The 24,322-nt window shown below is 40.4% G+C and overlaps 1 protein-coding gene across 4 annotated transcripts in view; it reads right to left on the reverse strand.

Annotated features, from left to right (window-relative positions):
* Positions 1-24,322, reverse strand: part of Tnpo1 (transportin 1) — an 86,564-nt gene that overhangs the window by 14,405 nt on the left and 47,837 nt on the right. For all 4 annotated transcript variants that reach the window (XM_021208580.2, XM_029544082.1, XM_029544081.1 and 1 more), the window contains exons 6-19: positions 23,602-23,735; positions 17,665-17,746; positions 14,002-14,124; positions 11,938-12,056; positions 11,401-11,461; positions 10,648-10,816; positions 7,809-7,961; positions 6,765-6,990; positions 5,264-5,435; positions 3,744-3,830; positions 2,315-2,422; positions 2,020-2,178; positions 1,855-1,942; positions 172-270 (exon numbers count right to left, since the gene is read on the reverse strand). In XM_021208580.2, the coding sequence (XP_021064239.1) occupies positions 172-270; positions 1,855-1,942; positions 2,020-2,178; positions 2,315-2,422; positions 3,744-3,830; positions 5,264-5,435; positions 6,765-6,990; positions 7,809-7,961; positions 10,648-10,816; positions 11,401-11,461; positions 11,938-12,056; positions 14,002-14,124; positions 17,665-17,746; positions 23,602-23,735 (1,780 nt within the window). The remainder of the gene's footprint in view (positions 1-171; positions 271-1,854; positions 1,943-2,019; positions 2,179-2,314; positions 2,423-3,743; positions 3,831-5,263; positions 5,436-6,764; positions 6,991-7,808; positions 7,962-10,647; positions 10,817-11,400; positions 11,462-11,937; positions 12,057-14,001; positions 14,125-17,664; positions 17,747-23,601; positions 23,736-24,322) is intronic.

Genomic DNA, 24,322 nt, shown 5'->3' on the forward strand with positions numbered 1-24,322 from the left:
TCTTACCCTCTCTCTCCCTCCCCTCGCTCAGAAAAAAAAAATAAATTAAAAAAAAAAAAAAAAAAAAAAAAAAAAACAAACAAACAAAAAAACAAACCACCAAAAAAACAAAAACAACAGAACAGTGACAAAAATGATTAAGGCATACAGCTAAAAAGAAAATAATCTCACCCATTTGAATTGATATTTCCCCAATCGCCCAGGTGGCATTGTTGCAGACTGAAATAAACTCTGGATTTAGATTGGTTCCCAATATTGGCATGAAATCAGCTAAGAAAAACAAGAACAAAAAATAAAATAAAGCTATGTAGTAAGTTAACTTGTCAACAGCAGACTTCATACTTTTAAGGGAAATCTAGATAGAAACTGAAATCCTGGCTAAAATAAGTTTTATCATAAAACAAATAATACAGTGTCAATTCTGAAACTGATAAAATATGCAAATAAATATTTTTAAAGGGGCTGGTAATACTTTCTTAAAAGTACAAGTGGTAATATCAGGCTACTGAACTTTCATATGAGACCTAAGTATACTGCAGGTAGCAGCTCCCCACTGCATTTATTTTTAATCTTATATGTGTCTGGATGTTTACGCACACATGCACACACAATTTGTTAACCTAGTAATACAAATCTATGTTAAACAGAATGTCTAGGTACTGTAAAATTCCATAGACAACATACCTAATCCAGGTTGAGAACCACTATCTATTTAATAGCCACTGTGGTGGACAGCTACTCTCCAAATATCTTCTAAGGAAGCATACTGGAGCCAGAGAGAAAAACAGCTCAGTGGTTAAGAGCACTTGCTGCTCTCTAAGAGGATCAAGATTCACTTCCCAGCAGCCATATTAGGTGGCTTAAATTGTATGTAACTCTAGCTACAGGAGACACAATGCCCTTTGGCCTCCTTGGATGTGTCTACAGTCTAATAATGCATGCCGGCACACACACATATGAACATACATACAAATGATCTCTCAATAAAAACAAGCACATAAACCATCTATAAAAACTTTAGGAAAACCAACCAAACAACAAACTCACAATAACTGATAAACCCACAGACCTCCACTCTAAAGCCTGGAATCAAATTGAAGCTTAGTGTCTAGACCTAACTGTTAATTTATGACAAATACTGAGAAATGGAGCATGTGTTAAAGACACCAAAGTTGGGATCAGTACACTAAAGCCGGCTGTAAACTCATGACAAAACCTGGGATCCATTTAGCAATGAAAAAACCATTACAAGAAAGAAACTTAGAGATAAGTCCAAAAACACTGAGTTTAAAAAGACCATGGTCTTTGTGTCTCTCACCACCAAGCAACACATGGGAAACGAGGCTCAATGTGTATCAACAAAATGCTTGTTACACATTTACATTAAGCAGCTTCTCATAACTATGTATTATAATTTAGAGTATTAAGCCAAAACTTAATGACTTAACATATCGTCACTGACATTATTTAAGATTATTTAAGATTGAATCTAGTTAAGATTCAAAAAGCATATTTTCCTACTGGGTGTGGTGGTGCACACCTTTGATCCCAGTGCTGGGAGGTAGAGGCAGCTCAATCTAGACCAGGCAGAACTACATATTAAGACAAAAAAACAAAACAAAAAAGCAAATTCATATTGTTATAAGTTAATGCTACATAAATTAAACAATTGCAACCTAACATTCTCAATAAACTGATACTATTCAAACATCCCAAGATACAGTGGTAGTAACTCAGTAGATGTTAAAAGAAATGACAGTTCCTCCAATCCTGTAAAATGTGTACTTTTTTCAAATAAAATAAACAGTTAAAACAGGTAGAACACCCCACACCCAAAGCAGAAAACATTCATACCTATACAAGGCTTAACATGCTGAAAGCATGCTTTAGTCAGATCACCTAGTAATGCAAAAGAACTCTGCCGAACTTCGGGCATTTTATCCTGTAAGAAATAAGAACAAATTAACTTCTTGTAACAACAAAGAAGCAGGTTCCAAGGCACCCAGACACAAGTCTTACCTGCATGCACTGATACATTAGTGTTAGGATGTTACTCCGGGCCACTAGCTGTTCAATGTTGCCTCCCAGGCCTTCAGCCAGGCCACTGAGTAAGTCAAGAGCCACAATCATAAAATCTTTATCTGGAGCTTCATACTGTTCTGGTTGAGCATTGTTTAGCTGAAATTAAACATATTATCTTTGTGGTTGCACATTGAAAAAGTGTATACATATTACTCATACCTATCTCTAAAGAAGTTTGACTGTGAGGAAGGAGAAAATCATTTAAAATAAATGTATATATAAACACACATACCATGGCTTGTGCTAGAGTTTTCTGTACTAGGTTTACACAACGCTGATATACAGGTTCACAATATGGAAGGAAGCCAGACTGCAAGGCTGTGGCAACAGAGGAGAGGCACTAAAAAGAATCAAGCACACACATTTAAGTTTTAGATTACAGTAGCAAGTATAAGTGCTTTAAAGCAAATAAAAAGGTCTTATTATGAACCGGTTCTACAATGCCATCATGGCGGGTTTACCTTTTCAAACCTCATTTATAGCCAATTTGTCAATTCATCAGAAAAAAATTTAACCTCACACGGTATCAGGTATTGTAAGTAATCTAGATGCGATTTAAACTGTACAGACGGTGTGGAGGACACGTATAGGTTTGTAATAAACATGACATGTAATTTGAGTATAAGAGCAGATTTTTGAGTTTGAGGAAGCGAGTCTTGTGCCTATGGTACAGTTGCCGCATGATGGCTAACAGAGTAACCAATTCCTGTATAATTTAATCAGAGGCTGCCTGTTCCACAGGTAAGAACTCATCCTTGGTACTGTGAACCTAGTCAAAAGTTCATGGCTAAGGAGTAATAGATTAACACCCTTAACCTTGGATAGAGACACTTCTTGTTTTGCATCGGAAGGCAGTCAAAAGCTAAGAGTGACTTCTGAAGGCTCAGCCCAGCCCCAGCTCCATGAACACCATGGAAGAGGGGTTAGGCAGATAAAGAGGAGGAACACTAGGAAATGCTGTCTTCTGGATATGACTCGGCCAATACACTCAGGAACTCACAATGGCACAGCACCAAGCTGGTCAATATTCTAGAATGGATGGGAGGGGATTGAGAGGGCCAGCCCTAGTTGGTAACTGATGGCTGCCAAACAACAGGATAATCACTTTTCTTTAGGGGTGTGGCCTCTGATAGGTAGCTCGTGCTCTAGTAGATGGTCCCATACCTATGACCATACAGGAAGGCAACATTACTTAGAATCAACAGGTTATTTAAGAAGAACAAAACAGAACAAAACCAAGATATGGTGATGTGCCCTTTCAATCCCAGAACCTAGGAGACATAAACAGGAGGATCGCTCTCAGTTTCCATCAGCCTGGTCTAAGTGAGAAGTTTCAGAGCACCCAGGGCTACATGCTGAGACCTCATCTCAAAATAAAACAAAGGGCTTAGCAGTGAGAGGGAGGCCCACATGCACTCGGGTGGGGAGTGGGGTAGGTGCTGCAATGTTAGGAGTGGGAGAGGTGATTTGGGTTAAATATGACCAAGATACATTGTACTGTCAAAGAACAAACTCTGCAGAAAGCAAGGTATGTGCTATTCTACAATGCACCAGAAATTGTTGTGAAGACTGATATTTTTACCACACAAATACATTCTGGTTCAGGCCATGTTTGTGACTAAATGACACTGTTAGAATAACTGAACATCAGCTCAGCATACCTCAAGCAAAGGGAAAAGATCTTTGTCTTCATCCTTTAGCATGTTCCATTTCTGGATCAAAGGAGGCATTAGCATCTGAATATATTCCTGTTTACAGTAATGAAAACAAAAAGTTTCACTATCATCTGCAAACACGTTCATTTGAGTCTATAAAAATTAAAACCCATCTGGAGCAATTGTGTTAAATTTTTAGATTTTAAGACTTACTCTTTAATTCATATGATCCTGATTTAAAGTAATCTATATCTTTTTTAAAAGAAAATGTGTTATCAGTAAGTACCTTATACCATCAAGACCCACTACTTGTTCTTTTCCTTTTTCAAACAGTCTTATTATGCAGCCCTGGCTGGCCTGGTATTTACTATATAGTCAGAGCTGGCCCCAAAGCCATTTGCCTCTGCTTCCGCCTCTCAAGTGCTGATACTAAGTGTGTCATTAAACCCAGCATAATGTTAAATCACAAGCTTTTTTTGTTTGTTTTGGTTTTTTGAGACAGGATTTCTCTGTATAGCCCTGACTGGCCTTGAACTCAGAAATCCACCTACCTCTGCCTCCCAAGTACTGGGATTTAAGGCGTGCGCCACCACTGCCCGGCAATCACAAGCTTTTTTTATTTAAAAAAAAAAAAAAAAAAAAAAAAAAGATTTATTTATGCATTTAATGTATATGAGTGCTCTATTTGTGTTTACACCTGCATGCCGGAAGAGGGCATCAGATCACATTATAGACGGTTGTGAGCCACCACGTGGTTGCTGGGAATTGAACTCAGGATCTCTGGAAGAGAAACCATTGCTCTTAATCAGAGACATCTCTTCAGCCCAAATCACAAGTTTTATTCTCAAGTGATAAACAGTTTTGGGGTGGGAAGAGCAGGCAGTGGCTTTATAATACCATCACATTAATTAAACAAAAGGTACAGGCTGTAAAACATGACCTACTCCTCAACTAACCAAACCAGCCAATATTTTGAGCATAATTTAAAACAAGAGTGAGTTACACATACTGATAACACATTTCCTACAGTGACCACACATCTTATCAGATAGTATTCATATTCAGCAGAGACATCTGACTTTTGTTAGACTTCAAACCCTCACTTCATGTTTTATACCACTATAGAAAAGACACCTCTGTACTGCTACTCAGCATTTTCAATCTGTCACTCCCATTCTCACTTTATATAGTAGACTCCTAATGCCTGGCACACCCTGAACAGGAAGTAGAGCGTGTAGATGCAGCAGCTTTGATGCCAGTGTGTAGATGAAATGGTGCTTACATGGAGCTTACATGGAGTAAAAGAGCAAATCCAGAGCATAAAATCTTTTTTACCCGCTTTCCTACAGACACTGAAGTGTATTCATGATATGTTATTACTAATTTCTATACTAACCATAAGTTATTTTCAAAGGTGGAAAAGCTAATGCTTCATACATCCCAGCCTTTTTACTTTGTAATATACACTATGTATTTACTGCAGCTTATTGTAATGTCCCCCATAGCAGTCACCCTCAGGTCCTTACTGGCTTGTTTAAATGATGTCCCACTGAATCTGCCAGTGTCCCTATGGCATCGTACAGAATGAGCAGGTTCTTATGCTGGTATTTACTGAAGGCGAAGACGAGGGTATCGAGTATATAAGCAAGGTAAGGGACAAGCTCTGTACAAGCCTCCTCTTCTAATGTAGCGAAGGCACTACAATGAGAAAAAGAAACAAGACGAGAAACAATAAATGAAGTCTCCAGTTCGCGGGCGCTTACACTTCACATCATATGAATCTCACTGCCTCACTCTGCATGCTTACTTTGGTTTTAACTTTTTTCATTAAAAATTATTTATTTTATATGTAGATGCCCGAGTCTGTGTATGTGGCACCACGTGCATACAGGAGCTCTTGACAATCATAAGCATCTAAATCCTTGAAATGGAATTAGAGAGGGTGGGTTGACATGTTCTGCTGGGAACTAAACCCAGGCCCTCTGCAAGAGCAGGTTAAGTGTCTGTAAGTGGTAAGCCATCCCCCCCAGCTTGCTCTCTTCTTTTAAAAAATTTTAAAGACAGGGTCTCATTATGTAGTTCTGGCTGGCCTTGAACCACTTACCTCCCTTCATTTTTTGTTCTGCTTTATATTTGTTTTTGATATGGGGTTTCTATGTGTAGCCTTAGCTGTCCTGGAACTTGCTCCACAGACCAGGTTGGCCTCAAATTTAGCGATCTGCTTACAAAGGCATGTGTCCCCACTGCCTGGCTCCTCCTTTCTTAATATGCTGCAGTGGTGAGATCTAAAGCTATTAAGGCTCTGGTCCTTGTATTTACTCATTCAACACGTTTATTTGGTGCTCGCTTATTCATATAGTCAGGGTACTAGGAATGTAGCAATCAAGTTCTAGAACACAGGTTTAAAAACAAAACAGCCAGACCCATTGCAATACCAGAGCTGGGAAGGCACTTGGTAAACCAACCTAGTCTATCGGGCAACTCCTAGGTTAATGAAAGATCCCGTCTCAAGCGTACACACATGCACACACACAAGAGTACTTAGTCAACGGTGAGCTAGGATGGCACTCAATAGCCTAGTATGTGTAAGTTATCGGGTCTGATCCCTAGATGGACAAAAAGGTCAATGGTAAAAGCAGTTCGAAGAATTAGGAATTTAACGGCAGCTCCCACCCTCTTCCCCTGCTCCTGGAAACAGGAAGCAGTAAGAATGAAAACAAGCAATTCTGATGTGAGCAGAGTACCCAACCACTGGTACTGACTCAGGAAGTGCCCAGCACCATTGAGGATGTATCAAAAGTCTGCAGGCCATTCTGTCTTAAAGTTAAGGATCCATACATACATTGGATAAGTATCTAAAATGTTATTCCTTTGAGAATCCACCAACGAAGCAAAGGTTTACATCCCAGTTTGTTTAGTAAAACCATATGAATTTCCCATAACTGCAGCATTTTGTGGTATAAAAATCCGTTGGCTTGAAACCAGGCTCTCATGTTCATAACAAACAGTGTTATGAATCTGTCCTACCTGCAAGCAGCTTCTTGTACTCTCTTGTTGCTATCCAGGATACGTTTCAGCAGTTCTGTCATTAATGGCTTCAGGTATGTATCTGGTGGCTGGCTGACTACCCAGTGTGCATAGCGGCTAAGAGTCCAGCAGGTGATGGAACGCACAAGAGCCTTTTTATCAGAAAGGCACTGAATAAGGTGAGGAATGAGCTCGGGCAGGTATGGAATCATGCCTTGCATGCAACCTAGGAAAGAACAGCAATCTTTCAAAAAGTGCTATACTCAACTGTATATAGAAAGGACACAGCATCCATTAAGAAACATTTAGTATATTTCCAGGGCTACAAATAGAAAAGTTGATACCAAACTATTAAAATATAACAAATCAGAGTTAATTGTTCCTAGGTATCTTAAAGGAAGTTAAGATTTCTTTGCAGGCCGGGTGTGGTGGCACACGCCTTTAATCCCAGCACTCGGGAGGCAGAGGCAGGCGGATTTCTGAGTTTGAGGCCAGCCTGGTCTACAGAGTGAGTTCCAGGACAGCTAGGGCTACACAGAGAAACCCTGTCTCGAAAAAACAAAACAAAACAAAACAAGATTTCTTTCCATTTTTTGTCATGAAATTTCTGGTTTTCAAAGCACCTATAAATACTGAGACAGATGTTTACAGTAAAGACAGGACATCAAAATTGTGTTATCAAGTTTCTAGATTTACCTGGGGAATAAAGCAATTTTAAGAGAAATAGCTTTCAAACATCAGATTTCTTTTAGTTTCTTTACTATAACAAAAGCACCCACAGAAAAGACAGTTGAAATAGCTGGCTGGGATCAGAAGCCCTTGATTTATACCCAGGAGAAGCTTACCTTAAGGTGGCTTCTGAGTTCAGTCACCTCTTTTAGCTGTGTGACAGGTCAATCTGTGGACCACACCTGGCATTGCAAGCAGAGCCAGGAAGCATGTGAATTTAGGGCCAAGTCTCAGCCTGCTCAGGTCACAATTCCTCACAGCAGCCTAGGCCTTATTAATATCTATCAAAAACCTTGTAATGCAAGCTGGACGTACCTTCAGCAATTGCTCCTAAAACCAAGATGCCAGATTCTTTCACAACCCATTCATGATGGAAAAGCAATTCTTTCAAAAGTGGCAAAATGTGTGGCAAAAGCTCATCACGATAAACATTTGCAAGAACATCGAGAGCAGCAGCAGAACATTTCCCTGAGAAAATGAATATTGTGACAGAATTAGCCTATTTAATAAAATACTTTTTTCCGCACTTGATTACAGAATTCTTCTATCTTTGTGGAAAAAAATATAATGTTCTATTCAACCCAATGCTTCTAGAAGGCCATGGTTATTGTTAAAATTCTGTGGCAAAATGTGCTCACTTTAAGCAAACAGATAAAAGGTCATACTTAAAACTGAGTTCTACCCGGGGCTAGGACTGTAGTAGCATATGTTTTCAACCCCAAAACTTGGGGAAAATCTCAGAATCCAGCCTGCTTGACACTGAGTTCCAGGTCAGTCAGGGTTACATGACACCCTGTCTCAAAAACAAAACAAATAAACAAACAGCAAACAAAACACCAACTTAATTTTATTTAACAGTTCTAGTAGCAGATAACTTGGGAATCAAGTTTATCATTTCTTATTTGGAAGTTAACCAAGTATAAATTAAAAGTAATTACCATATAAAATAGAAATAAAATATGCCAGAAAAATTCTTTACAAAAGACTATAAGCCAGCTAAGATTTCATTAACAAGGATATAAACTTTTTCCAATGTGAACTAGATATAGCAAATTGTTGATCACAAACTTTAAGCCAACGACAACAAAAAATTCTAACAGTAAAAGCTGCTATATTGCCTACAATAAACCCTTAATCTTTTTAAAAAAAAAAGTCTTAAGTATTACAGGCAAACAATAAAAGAAATTCTCTGTGTGAACCTACACAGAAGAGCAGCAGACTATATATAATCTGGTGTCAATAGAAACCTGGCTTTCCCCCTAAGAGGCTCAACAGGATTTTCCATATATGCAAAGAGCTTCTGGCAGGGCATAAAGGGCGATGGGATCACAGCACTTGTTATCAGTCCATCTACCAACACCACTCTTCAGCAGTTCCCTTCTTACCTAAGGTTCCTGGAATGTTTACATGTAATATGCATACAAAGTCTTTGGCATAGTGCATAGCAAATAAGACATTTAAACTTTTAAAGGTTACATCTAAGCTGGGTGGTGGTGGCACACGCCTTTAATCCCAGCACTTGGGAGGCAGAGGCAGGCGGATTTCTGAGTTCGAGGCTAGCCTGGTCTACAAAGTGAGTTCCAGGACAGCCAGAGCCACACAGAAAAACCCTGTCTCAAAAAACAAAAACAAACAAACAAACAAAGGTTACATCTAAGTTAAACAGGCAGAATAGAAATTATGTGCTCCATAGTGACACACATCGCAAGACAATCATATACAAGTTACTAAAAACTTTAATACTTTGAAATTAGTAAGAAGGAGTGAGGCCTTAGCAGGGTGCTTTAGTTGCAGGGGTGTCTAGAAATGTATGGGAACACTGCTGACTATCGTAACTTGTGTGTACAACAGCAGCATATTATAAGACAATCCTCACAACAATGAAATTATGTGACCTCAAATGTAAATAATGTTAAGGGTGGGAAATCCTGAACTAGAGCATCAGGGTTCTAACCATCAGCTAATAAGCAAAAACAAAACAGAAGAGCCACATGCTGAGGTCCTTGCCATGTGGGAAACACACTGTGGCACTAAGGGCATCTATCTTTTAACCAAGGAAATAAATGGCATTTTGGTATATTAGGCTAGGGGCAGTAGCATGAGGCTTCCTTGACATGTAGATCCAATTATTTTGTGAAATCAGAACCACTTCGCAGAAGATATGCCATGATCTAGTCTATGGCTGGAAAAGAATGTGATGAGGGCTTCCAGGTGGAATTCCAAAGCTTTAGTCCAAACCAGGTAAGCAAGCAAGCTAGGAAGCTGGATGCTTAAATTAAGAGTGTAGGCAGGGGCTGAAGAGCTGGCTCAGAGGGTAAAGTCTGCTGCTCTTGCAGAGGACTGGGGTTTGATTCGCAGCACTCACACAGTAGCTCACAAACATCTGATGCCCACTTATGGCCTCCTCAGGCACCAGTTGCTTGATGGAGAGATGTATGCAGGCAAAACACACAAACCAAACAACTTAAAAAGAAAGAAAAGGGCGTGGGTCAGAATGCCAGTTTCACAGGTGATGAGTTTTCAGGTTTGCTGGAGGAGGGAGAACACAAAAAGGAGAACCTCCCTATTTTTAATGGTAATTATATCAAGCATAAAAAACTTGTTGGGAAAACAGGAAAAAGCCTTTTTTTAGGAAGGCAATGATGTGCAGGATACAGTAATAGTGCATAGCAGTAATATATGTACTCCGCAGGCTAAAGGCAAATGGACTGACACAATTCAGGTCAGCCTGGTCTAGAGAGGGAGATCCAGACCATCCAGGGCTACACAGAAGGCTGGAATAAGCCAACAAACAAAGTAAATGTGATGATGATTATTTATTACAACAACACGCTATAAGGGAAATAAAAACCAACAGGACAAGAGACATGAACATGAGAAACACTGATGCTGCCCCATGGAGGACACACTGTGATCAGAGTGCCATCAGCCAGCAGCCTTGTACTAGATACATCTGCCAACAAACCACATAAAAAAAACAAAAACCTCACACCTCAATCTTCATGGATCATTACTCCCCACGACAAAATGGGAAACATAATACAAGTATGTACCAACTAATACAGAAAAGAACCATGGACACATGCTACAAAGTGGATGAGCCTTAAAAACTAAGAGCTGGTTAGGCACAGCCAAGCAGCGAAGTCTCACTTACTCAGGTTCCAGTCAGAAATCGTGTCATCATCATCAATTTCATCATCGTCATCCTCTTCCTCCTCAATCCCATCCTCCTCATGCTGCTGAGCCACTGTCCTCGAGCGATGAAACCGTGGCCGTATATCCTGCTCACTATCCGGGATGGTCTCATCTTCCTCAACATCACCCTGTCGTTATTTTAGACAGAAACCGTCAGTGGCTATTCTCCTTTAAGCTATTAATGCCAATGTAAGTAAAGGAACCGGAACATTATATGGGTTGAGTCACGCACGGGACTCTGGGGTGTATTTCCTGAGTGAGAACTAGTCCCCTTCTGTAGTCAACAGGTCCCTGAGAAAGGGACAATGGAGTATATGACACTTGCTAAGTAAGTTAGCGGGCCCTGACAACTATTACTTGGTGCAATAAGCGTACCCTGAATCAAATTCAGTGTATTTAAAATAAACCCCAGAGAATAAGATGGACTTAAAGAAAACAAACTACGAACAACAACCCCCAAAACTCAAACAGTTGTGGTCAAAGAAAATAAAGGAGACCCCAAACTCACTGTCAATTAAGGTATGACTTATTGCCATCAAAATTCATCATGCTTGTTCATCATCTCTGAACATTTGTAGCCTATTGCATGTAACAGGGAGTCTTTACATGGGGGGGGTGTCCTATCCTAAGTAAGCATACTACTGATCAAATTCAAAGCTTTAATATCAATATAAATACAGATAGCTCTCTACTCAGAGAATGGTTTCCTTACCTTAAGCAGGATAATATCTATATCTGAGTACTTCATGCCATTCACTAACACAGGAATCAACCTAGAAAGAATTCATGAAACAGAGATCTAAATACTAACAGCTTTAAGTTGTCTTTAACAACCTTATCTATACTATGTACTAATTAAACCAACAAGAGGCAACAGTATAGTCTTTCAGCATGTCCAGTGCTACATTACTGCCCCCTCCTTGACTAATAATTCAAGGAATACAGTCAGGATTAAGTTTAAGAAACTTGGGCCAGCCAGTTTCAATGCTCAAAAAGTTCCAAAATGGAAGACCAATAGTCGCTAAACATTGCAATTATGCTTCTCTGTCTAGCTAGGGCTTCAGGACATGGTGTCCTGACCTCCACACACCTGCTCTGGCACCTGTGCATCAGCCCCCAACAAAGGAAATCTTGAAAGTCTACGGACAGTGATAATGCAGTGACTTCTTTAGAAACCTCTCTATGGTGTGAGGATGCATGCTGAGAGTCTGGTGTGCTGAGGGCAAGCAGCGCTGTGCAGGACACTTACTTTGGTAGATGCCTCACAAGTACATCTTTGCATATTGGCTGTTCAGCCAAGGTCAGCCAGAATTCACAGGCCTCCAGAGCTACATTCTCATCTTGGTCTTGGGTCCTCTGCAGCATGTACTGTGAAGAGAGTCCACACTGTTCATCAGCCTCATCTGGACAGTGACCCCTTACACTGAAAATCCTGACTTCCAACCTGTGCTGCTCTCTCTTTCAAAGCTCCCTACGGGCATCTTAAACAAAGAACCACTGCTTAAGAATGAAGTTTTTATTTGTATGCATTATTGATCTACTTTTGTGCAGGGGTATAAAAAGAAAATGCTTTATTTTCTGACATGTCAATGTTAATCAGAGAAAATAAAAAATAACTCCACATATCTTCCTTAAAGAATTTATAAATAACAAGTTGTCTCTTGTAGACAGACTTTTTTTCTGTATTTTAAAATGATATATAAGTTTAATTTGGAAAGGCATCAGATTCCATACCCCGCCCCCTTTTGTTTTTGTCTTCTGCAGAAAGGTCTCAGCATGAATCCCAGGTTGGCCCAGAGTTCACCATACAACCCATCTGGTTTCACACTTAAGATCCTCCTTCTGTCACCAAAGTGCTGGAGCTACAGGTATGCACCACTACTCCTAGCCCTAACATTCCTTAAGTACAATTTGTAGTTTCAACAAGGTGTTTTATCATGATATCTGAACATACCAAGCTGAATTCACTCCCGTAATTTCCCATTATCCCTGGGACTAGAATCAAAGTCAATTGATGTATTTTTAGTACACTCTCTCTTTTGGAATGATAAACACACTGCATGGCAAATGTGGAAACAGTCACAGGACAGCTCGCTCTACTACCTGTCAAATACTATTCAAGTATTGCTAATAAAGTATTACATAATATTATAAAATCGGGATCCCTAGGCGTGGCCTATACCAAGTGATAAAATGTTAAACTTTCTCTCTTTTTTTAAAAAGATATATTTATTTTATTTATATGCGTACATTGTAGCTGTCTTCAGACACACCAGAAGGCATTGGATCCCATTATGGATGGTTGTGAGCCACCATGTGGTTGCTGGGATTTGAACTCAGGATCTCTGGAAGAACACTCGGTGCTCTTAACCACTGAGCCATCTCTCCAGCCTAATGTTAAATTTTCCAATTAGCTTCAAACAAGCAGCTGTGAGACTATGAACGTTAGGGATGGAGCCCTCAACTGCTAACCACTGAACAACCGCTCCAGAGTCTATCATACTATAACTCCATTTCTGAGAGACCCACTCTCACTCAGCACACAAGTGAGGCTGACAATGCACTGCTTACAGCACTTGGAAAGCCAGATAATAAACAAGTAGGACTCTATCAGATGGTAGAGTTTGACTCTAGCGGTACTAAATGGAGCCTAAATAACGGCTTCCCTCCTCTATCTTCCACGGTCCTCACTTAAACAAGTGTAACTGATATGTTTCCTAGTGACTTGACTTCAACTAGACAAGAACGGAGAAACCTTTACCATTTACTTGGGTTGTTGAACCCAGCCAGGGTCTCTTTGTGCAGTCCCTGCAGCTCTGGAGCTCGTTCTATAGACTGGACTGGCCTGCCTCTGCCTTTCTAGTGCTGGGGTTAGAATGCGCTGCTCCCCCACCACCTTGCCAATGTCTTTCTTAGAAACCTCAACCTTCCAGTAAGTCACAAAATCAGGCGAATCATATTGATAATGAATCTACAAACTGATAAATTCAGTTTTTAATTTTATTTTCTAACAATCCAAGAATACATCACCTAACATCCCCAAAATACCTGTAACTTGGCATACCATTTTTAATGAGAATTTCCTAGTTACGATGAGCAAAACCTAGTCTCTATGTTTAAATAATAACTTAAATCTCACAAAAGAAAAAAAATGACCAAGAGGATTTACAATTTAAAAACAACCATATCTATGTGTCTTCCCTCAAAGGTGTCATAGAAAAATCAGAAAATTTTATCTTTCCATTACACATTTTGTGCCAAATATTTCTCTTGAGAAAGAAATGAGGGGGTAGTCTTTGAGTGCTCTGGTTACCTCGACTATGTTATGCATGTGAGGAAGCAGGCGGTCCATCCGGACTTCAAGCAGCATCACGAGTGCCCGGCACACGTTCTTCCGTACCTCTGCTTCCTCATCGCCAGCCAGTGCAAAGAGGTTCTGTTGTACAAGAAACACAGTTTCCCTTCTAGTTTAAAATCTCCCATGCATTAAATAAAAAGGCTTGCTTATTTATTTATTTATTTATTTATTTATTTATTTATTTATTTATTTATTTATTTATTTCTTTGAGACAGGGTTTCTCTGTATAGTCCTGGCTGTACTGGAACTCACTTTGTAGACCAGGCTGGCCTCAAACTCAGAAATCTGCCTAAAAGGCTTATTTTTAATAGAAAATTAACAGGGTACAAATGACTGAATTGGAAGCTTGACATACAGCACTTGATAGCTCAAGGCCAGAATGAGATCCTATAGGACTTTGCTTCAAAAAAACCAAACCAACAAACATTCCCCTAAGTCCAGAATTGCCTTACAAACAATTAATGATAAAAGAGACAATTAAGTAACTGAAGACCATAATCACGGTATAAAGATAAAAAGCCATTCTATTTTCTCCTTTTTGATTCTGTGAGAAAAGGTCTCTTTGTTGCTGGCTAACCTGGAACTCCTTATGTGTACATACACACCTGGGGGTCACACACAGTACGAGTGCCCACAGAGGCCAAGAGGGTGTTGGAGTTGGAGTTAAAGGTGGTTATGTGTCACCTGATGTGGGTGCTGGGAATGAACTCAGGTTCTCTAGATGAGTGGTACATGCTCTCAACATTAAGCCACCTCTCCAGGCCTAAAACACCATTCTTAATGACAGCCTGGCTTTGTGTGCAGAGTATAGGCATGTAAGTGATGTAAGTAAGTACATGTATGTGTGTGTGTGTGTGTGTGTGTGTGGAGTGTGTGCACATGGAGACCAGAGGCATCCCATCCAATCCATTATACCACCACCACCACCAAATCATCATCATCATCATCATCATTTTAATTAGGTGAGCTCACTCACTGAACCTGAAGCCTCACCAATTCTTCTAGACATTGGCTGATTATCAAGCTTAAGGGATCTCCCCTACTTTAACCCACTCCAGTGCTGGCATTACAGGCACACAATGCCATGCTTGGCTTTTTATGTTGAGTGTTGGGAATCAATCTGAGCTAAAGTCATATTATAGACTAAGCCATCTTTGCAGCTGTTCAGCTGTACTATAAAGTAATTTTTAAAAAAGTTTTTTTTTTTGGATTGCTGTATGTGCAGTCCTAGCTGAAAGCTGAGGCAGAAGTTCCAGGACAGCCTAAGCTACAGACCCTGTTTCAAAGAATCAACCAACAAACTAATTCAACAAACTAATGGCGTTGCATCATCCATCACCCGGGTGTAAGTGTTCACTCCCCTATTGGAGCAGCAGAGGGAGCAGGAGAACAACCTAACCCTAAATCGTTGCTATTCACCAAGTCAACTACCTCCTAGCAGAGAGGAAAGTGCAGTAACTAAGGTAACCACTCCTGTGCTGATTCTTACAAACTCCTCTAGAAGGTTAATGAGTGGGAGCATATAGACAACAGGATAGTATATCCAATTGTCACAGCCCAAGATACTATATTACTCTTTTCATAGATTAATAATTAGCAGGGGTTAAAAATGTGCCACCTGGTGAAGGAATTGGAACTAGCCTGCATGGAATCTTAGGTCCACACTGATAATTTTTGACTATAATAAAAATTTCACTAAGATCAAGCCAACTTTAGGATGGGCACAGAAGCTGGTGCCCTCTGGTTGTTCTGAGAGATCAAGAGTTCAAGGCCACTCTAGGATAGACACTAAAGAGAGAGAGAGTTGTCTCAGAGAGTGAGCATGTGCACTATGTCCAAGGTCTAACGACCTGAGATTTATTCCTAGCACTCGGCTTTTGTTCTGTTTTTTTCAAAAGGGGGAAAAAAACAAAAACAAAACCTGTGATGTAGCGATACTCATTTGCAATGCCAGCTACTCCTCCAGTGAGCTGGGCTGTAGACAGAGGGAGGAGAAGGCCTGCAGTCTGTTGAACAGTAGCAGAAACAAGAAACTTAGTCTCAGCAAGGCAGGAGAGAACTGAGAACTCTCCCATGACTTGCGCATGTGCCACTTCTTACAAACCCTTAACACAGCGGGACGAGGTGGAGAACACAGTCCCAACACTGGAGAGGCAGAGGCAGGCAGATCCATGAAGTAAGAGGCCAGCCTGGTCCACAGAGTGAATTCAGAAAGAAGCTGTTGAGAAAATTAAAATGACTCCATCCCTTCTTAGAATTTCAGCTTTTGTACTTGTTGTAATCAGGAAGAGGTTCTGAAAAGGAACTGTTCGGCTTATGGATCATGGCCAGATTATTCTTTTTAAAAAGATTTATTTATTTTATGCATATGAGTAGACTGTAGCTGTGCAGATGGTTGGGAACCTTCATGTGACTGTTGGGAATTTTATTTAGACTTCTGCTCACTCTGGTTGGCTCTGCTTGCTCCAGTCAACCCTGCTCACTCCAGCTCAAAGAGTTATTTATTATTATAAATAAGTACATTCTAGCTGTCTACAGATGCACCAGAAGAGGGCATCAGATCTCATTACAGATTGTTGTGAGCCACCATGTGGTTGCTGGGATTTGAACTCAGAACCTTTGGAAGAGCAGGTGGTGCTCATAACAGCTGAGTCATCTCTCCAGCCCCCATGGCCAGATCTTATGATCTTAGTCTCTTTCACTAATCTATTATATTATTCATTCCTGTAGCGGCAACCCCCCCATCCTGCCCTCACAATCCCCACCCCCACCCCATTACCCACTCCCCTTCTCTTCAGAGAAAGGGAATCTCCCCTCCCTGGGTACCCACCGGCACCCAAGTACATCAAGCGGCAGCATGATCTTCTCCCACTGAGGCCTGACTCAGTCCAACTAGGGGAAGGGGAACCAATGGCTGGCAACAGAGTCAGAGACAGCCACTTCACTTTCAATTGTTAGGGGACCCACATGAAAACCAACCTGCACATCTGCTGCCAATATGTAAGGGCCTAGGTCCAGCCCCTGAATGCTTTCTGGTTGGTGGTTCAGTCTGTGAGCCCCCATGAGCATGACCTTATTCTTTTGCAGTTATGCCACTAAGACAGTATTTAGTATTTAAAAGCTAATAGTTTTCTTGACTCCTCTATGTTTATAATGTAAATCAATGGAAAAACAGAAAGTTATTCCTAAGTAGTCTGGCGTACAGTATACTGAGGCCATTTAAGACCACCAGGCAATGCAGTTAACAGTCAGGTCAACTATTATGTAGCTGTTCTTTTAGTATGTACCCTTGGATTGCTACAGGACAACTTCATCCAATCTTACTAAATATTTTGTGTTTGCTTGCTTCAAATGTTACCCATGGTCTAGGAAAATCATGCATGTACAAACTGAATGGTATACTGAGGAAGACTTCTAGAGAGTCAAACCAGGAGGCACAACTGCATATATTCACTCTATAGCCCATATCTGGATCACATTCCCAATGTTCTAGAACATAAAGAATGCTTTTATTTTCAGCTAGGAAAAACTAGTAACATTGTATCCAATTTTAATCCCATCAGTACTAGTCCCAGCAATGGGCAGTCCTCCATGGGCAGCCACTGTGAGGAGTCTTACCTCAATGAAAGAATCAATGTGCAGCATGAGCGCTTGGGTCCGACTGATGATGAACTGATTGACACATGCAACAGCGTGAGACCTAGAAACCAAGGTATACATTAGCAAAAGCGTACTGTTGTTACAACAAAATGTGCACCTCGACAGATACTATGGTGTCTGTAGAATCTGTAGCACACCAGTGACTCAGTAAAAGCGGGAGCTGCAGTTGTTGAGCAGCACCAGCACCTGAAGAGAACAGCAGAACAGTGCTGGCATGTAGCCATTCACTTTGATTTAATTAATTTTGAGTAAGACCTGCGTGATATTATACAAATGGCACTTACTCAAATAATAGAGGTTTTTTCTGTGCAGTTTCTTTCCTGTAGAACAAAATACTTTGAAGAGAAACTATGTGCTTTCTTTAGAAGCATCTGAACATTTAGTAAGTGCAGAGCAAAATTAATTAAGCACAGTCGAACCTATTTCCATTCCAATTCCCCTTATGAAATGCTTGTGTGGTGTAGGCCAGATAATATTTAGTCTGTCTTTAACCCACATATTTAGTGGACAGAACTTTTCATTGTTTCCATTACCACACTGACAAGCTGGGTAGCCAGCTTGCAGTAATGGTTCTGTTCTTATCAGCAGCTCCACACCACCACAACTTTCTTCTGCTTTGAGATGTAACAGAATATTAGAACCCCTGAAAGTCTCCACTGGCTAACTCTCTCCTTGCAGTGCAGCACTCACTCCCCCATTGTCTTTTATGAGCTATATTTTAAATGAATGTAATTTGCTAAAACCCTCAAAAGCTCCTGTTCAAAGAACACCTAGATCCCAGTATGATACTGTGGTCCTTAAACAAGGGCATAGAAGGAACTACATGTACCTCAAGCTCACAGATCTACTCGCCTCTGCATCCCAAGTTCTGGGATCAAAAGTGTCTGCCATCATGCCTGGCAAAAGAGATTATTTTAATGAATGAAAATGATCTCTATAGGCTGATATATTTGAGCCTAAGATGCTTAGTCACTAGGGAGTGGAACTGTCTGAAACAAGTATTAGGAGTGTCGCCCTATTGGAGTGGCCTTGTTGGAGAACGTGTCACTGGGGGTGAACTCTGACTCTTTCTGCCTGTGCATCAGGACATACTGCCCTCCTGCACCTGCTTGCATGCTTCTTGCCATGACAAGGACTAAGTCTCTGAAACTGTAAATAAGCTCCAAATTAAATGCTTTGATTGATTTAACCTTTATGAGAGTTGCCTTGAGGTTAGTCTCTCTTCATGGCAATAGACTAAGAAAGACAGCTAGGGAAAACATGCTATTTAAATGGAATCCTGACCTCCAGAGCAGCAGCAGTTCTCAACTTTTGGGTTGTGACCCCTTTGGAGGTCAAACGATCCTTTCATAGTTTCTTGGGTTTTTTTGTTTTGTTTTTTGTTTTTTTGTTTTTTTTAAAAAATCACGTTTATTTGTATGTGTATGTGCAGGCAACTGAAAGGGTCCTTGGAGTGAGACATACAGGTGATTTTAAAAAAACTGGGGTACCACATCCTTTTGTCTGTTTGAGACAGGTTTTCTGAGTATCTCTTACTGTCTTAGAACTAGTTCTGTAAATTAGGCTGGCTTTGAACTTGGGAGATCCACCTGACTCTGCCTCCAGAGTGCTGGGATTAAATGCTTGAGTCACCATCATCCACTCAAGTTTTCACATCTTAAGAGGTGGCTGTGAGCCACAGTATGGGTCCTGAGAACTTAGCTCAGGTCCTCTGAAATAGAACAGGCTGACCATCTCTTTGCAATATTTATTTATTTGTTTTTTGTTTTTTTTGGTTTTTTTTTGAGATTAGGGTTCTCTATACATCCCTGCTAACCTGGAACTATGTAGACCACTCCCTGGCCTTCATCCCAGAGATCTGCCCGCCTGCCTCTTTAGAAGCTGGGATTGAAGGTGGCACCGCCACACCCAGCTCCTATATTTGAAAAGCTTTTGTTATTTTTATTCCCTTTCTTACTTGCATCTTATTCTGTTCACCTATTTTCTCATTATTGGACAATTCTTTTAACTGCCTGTTCTCTCTTCCCCTTTACAATCTCCTTGATCTTCCTTTCCCTTTCCATCTCCTTAGCGTGTCTTCCCTGTGTGCCTCCCTCCTCCTTTCATCTGACCTGTTTACCATTTCTACATTTACTCTAGATTTTCAGTTTCATGGCACACTCACTACATTGCTTTTTTCTCTTTTCTGCTGATGATTAGAATGCCCACTGACTCTGACCCTGCGCCTCTCGTGCACCGTTTCCCACAACTGCTGCTGCTGTAACTCTTTATTTGCTCCTCAAGAAGTGGAACTGGGAATTAACTGGGCCCACCAAAGTAGGCTACTTCACAATAAGATCCCTAAATAAAGAGGAAGAGGTATCCAAACCAAGAGTTGCACAAACTGCAACACAGAAACACAGAAGTGTGAGGGGCCCAGGCCACAGACTCCCTCCAGGATCTTAACTACACCCACGACTCAAGGTTTAGCAGCAAAAAATGATCAATTAGGGAAGAAATCAAGGCACCAACTAAAGGAAAGCCAGCAGCACAGAGGAGAAAGTTGGCAAAATGGATGAAAACCTCAGCCATATAGCCAAAAAAACAAAGTGGGAGGAATTCAGTTAAGCAAATTGAAATTTTGGGGGGGAAAGAGAGAATGTTAGAGATGAAAAATTCACATAAACTAAATTAAAAAGGAAAATGGAACATATCACTAACAGAATCAACAAGAATCAACATGACAGCTAACTGTTTGTAATTCTAGTTCAAGAGAGCCAAAACTAACTTCTGGTCTTCATGGGCATTGCATGCATATGGAGTAGATATACATGCACGCAAAACACCCAGACACATATTTATTTTCTTTTAATACTTTTTTTTTTTTTAGATTTATCTATTTATTTATTCTATGTAAGTACACTGTAGCTGTCTCCAGACACACCAGAAAAGGGCATCAGATCTCATTACAGATAGCTGTGAGCCACCATGTGGTTGCTGGGATTTGAACTCCGGACCTTCGGAAGAGCAGTCGGGTGCTCTTACCCACTGAGCCATCTCCCCTCTTTTAATTCTTAATTTCATGTGCATTGGTGTTTTGTGTGTGTGTCTGTCAGAGAGGAGAGAGAGAGAAAGAGAGAGAGAGAGAGAGAACAAGAACGCGAGCACTACCACATAGATGCTATGAATTTCTTTTGGAAGAACAGTAGTGCTCTTAATCACTGAGCTATCTCTCCAGCCCCCAAAATAAAATCTTATAAAACCAACCAAATAAAAAACACAACAAAAAAGCCCAACCAAACCAAAACCAAGGTCAAGGAAGCACTATGTTCAAACAGATATCCAAAGAGAAAAGCCACTTACAATGCACAAATTAACACCAAGAACTTGTTCATAGAACACATGGTGGTCAAACCAGGCAGCAGGGAAAGTTCTAAGGGAAAGCACTAACTTACAATTCACACTCATCCAGAGGCACAAAGACAATGGACAGTCCTAGGACTCTGTCCTAGCACAGAGTGGCGCTGAAGGCAACGCAGTAATTTATTACTGTACTTGCCTCAGATTACAATAGTCACAGCAATAGCAATGCAACACACACACACACACACACACACACACACACACACACACACACACACACACACGAAGTACAGTACAACATGGCCCAGAAATAAACACACAGGTCTATAGCTACCCAATTCTTCACAAAGGTCTCAAGCACTAAGAAGGAGCCTCCTCTTCTCCAAATGTTCCTGGGAAAACTGGGAATCCATACACTAATGACCAACTAGATCCATCTTTACAATCCATCAAAGCCCTTAATGTAAGACCTGAAAACTGAAACTGCTGGAGGAAAACAGCATAGAAAATAGGAGAAAATCAGGGCTGGTGAGATGGCTCAGTGGGTAAGAGCACCCGACTGCTCTTCCGAAGGTCCAGAGTTCAAATCCCAGCAACCACATGGTGTCTCATAACCATCCGTAATAACAAGATCTGACACCCTGTTCTGGAGTGTCTGAAAACAGCTACAGTGTACTTACATATAATAAATAAATCTTTAAAAAAAAGAAAATAGGAGAAAATCTTTGACAACCACACACCAATGTGCAGAATATGAAGAACTCGAAAAATAAAACAAAACAAAAATCACATCACTAAATGGGCTAATAAACTGAAGAGACAGCTTTCAAAGAAATATAAAATGATCATTAATATTGGACAGTGTTGCACATCTTTAGGCATTAGTGAAATGTCAACAATTAAAACTACAGAGACTGGGCTGGTGAGATGGCTCAGTGGGTAAGAGCACCCGACTGCTCTTCCGAAGGTCCAGAGTTCAAATCCCAGCAACCACATGGTTGACTCACAACCATCCGTAATAAGATCTGACGCCCTCTTCTGGAGTGTCTGAAAACAGCTACAGTGTACTTACATATAATAAATAAATAAATCTTAAAAAAAAAAAACAAAAAAACTACAGAGATTTCATCTTACCCTTACGAGAATGGCTATCACTTAAAAAATGACTTACAACAAATGCTGGCAAGGACACTAAGAACAGGAACTAGTTTTGCTGATGATGGGAACAGCAACCATGGAAATCAATACAGTTTCCTCAAAAAAAAAAAAAAAAACAAAAAAACAAAACCTAAACCCAGAACTACTATACAGTACCATGCCTGATAAACACACACAAGGCCCTAACTAAGTCTAGAGACACTCCATACCCACACCCCATCGCAAAGGGGAATTTTATGACGCGCAGACCCAGACAGAGCGGGAGCCGTGTGCAAGTGAAACCTGCCTACCCAGAGAGACACCACCACACCAGGTCCATGCCTACCCAGAGAGACACCGCCACACCAGGTCCATGCCTACCCAGAGAGACACCACCACACCAGGTCCATGCCTACCCAGAGAGACACCACCACACCAGGTCCATGCCTGTCCAGAGAGACACCGCCACACCAGGTCCATATGCAGAGCCTACATGTGAACTTACAGACACACGAGACACACAAAGGACACAGAAGGACAGAGGAGGGCAGGAAGACAGTATCAAAGAAAGGGGGAAACAGCTGGAAGACAGTGACACAGATGGAGACTTTAACGAGAAATAAAGTCAGGCTAGCTCCTCGTCACACACTTGAAACACATCTGTGAGATACAGGAAGCATTGACAAAAAAAAAAAAGTCAAGGGACCTGATAAAGCAGAAACAGTAACACCTTCCTTAACAAGTTAGGAAAATCAGCCAACCACACACCAAAACAAAGGCAACAAGATCAACGGCTCAAAAAAATATAGAAGACATTATGGAATCACATACTTCCATTAATGCACTGTAATAGCAATAGGCGTAATCAAGGCTAATTTATCTTCAGATACAGTGTTTTCACCATTACACAGCAGGCATCACAAGATCTGTGATTGCTAAGGTGAAGAAAGGATACCAGTCTAGACTAAACCTGAGGAGATGCCACATAAGCCTATGTCATTTCAGGGCATACTAAAAGGTTTCGGTGCCTCTGTGTTTAAATAAGCCCTACTCCCTGCAATTAGATGCAACACCTTTAAAGGAACAATAGCCAACAGCTCAATGACAGCATGTTTTCATTATAATTCAGACAATTTACCTATCACAGGATAAAAGGCAAAAAGAACACAGAATTAGACATGGAAATAGGGGTAGGCAGCCAAGAGGACAACTAGTTTAAAAGTTCAGAGAACATTAGATAATCTTGTTCAACTCAATGGACATGGGTATGTCAATGCTGCACTGGAAGAATTTTATTACTCAGCTACAGATGAAGGTATTTGGATGTGACATGGCAGATAACTTAAAAAACAATTTTCCCAAATTAATCTTGGTCTTAAACAAAAGAATGGCTGACCAACACCTCTATGTACATACCTTATTTTGGGACTACTGTGCTTGAAAAACTGTAAAAACTTGGGGATCATGATGTTCAGAGGGCGATCTAAGACATCACTGTCTAAAATCTCTGCAGAGTCCTCACATATCTTCTGAAGGGCACCGAAGGCTCCCTGGAAGACACGTGTGCAATATTAGAATGCATTGAAATCAGCTACAAATAGGTGTTATAGCACATGATCTGTAATCTGAGCTCTTGGAAGGCTGAGACATGCAGATCACTAACTAGTTTGAGACCTGTCTAGATAACACAGCAAGAAAAAGTTCAAGGAAAAGATCAGAATAAAGCTAAACAAAGTTTTAAAAACCCAAGATGTGTGGAATACTAATTCAGATACTTGTATTCTCTGCCCACACATGCTTTATAGAACTTAAAACAATTCAGACTACTCAAATATTATCCTAATGATACATGTATATTCTAGCATCAAGTAAGTTAAAAGTGGAAAATATTTTGGTTAGTAATAAATTATCATCTAATTTCACTAATTCCACTGAGATGTTCTAACCAATTTTAAGTCCATATTTAAATGTTCTTATTAAGTGCTAAAATGAATGTAAAGCTATCTTTTCATATAAATAACCACTGTAATCTGCATTTACTTTGAAATACATAACTTATTAATAACTTTAAAACGATCACAAATGAGGCCTATCTTAGAAACTGACAAAAAAACATAGTAACAGGACAGAAGATTCA

Source organism: Mus pahari, chromosome 11 (genome assembly GCF_900095145.1).
Source record: "Mus pahari chromosome 11, PAHARI_EIJ_v1.1, whole genome shotgun sequence".
In the NCBI taxonomy this organism is placed as follows: Eukaryota; Metazoa; Chordata; class Mammalia; order Rodentia; family Muridae; genus Mus; species Mus pahari.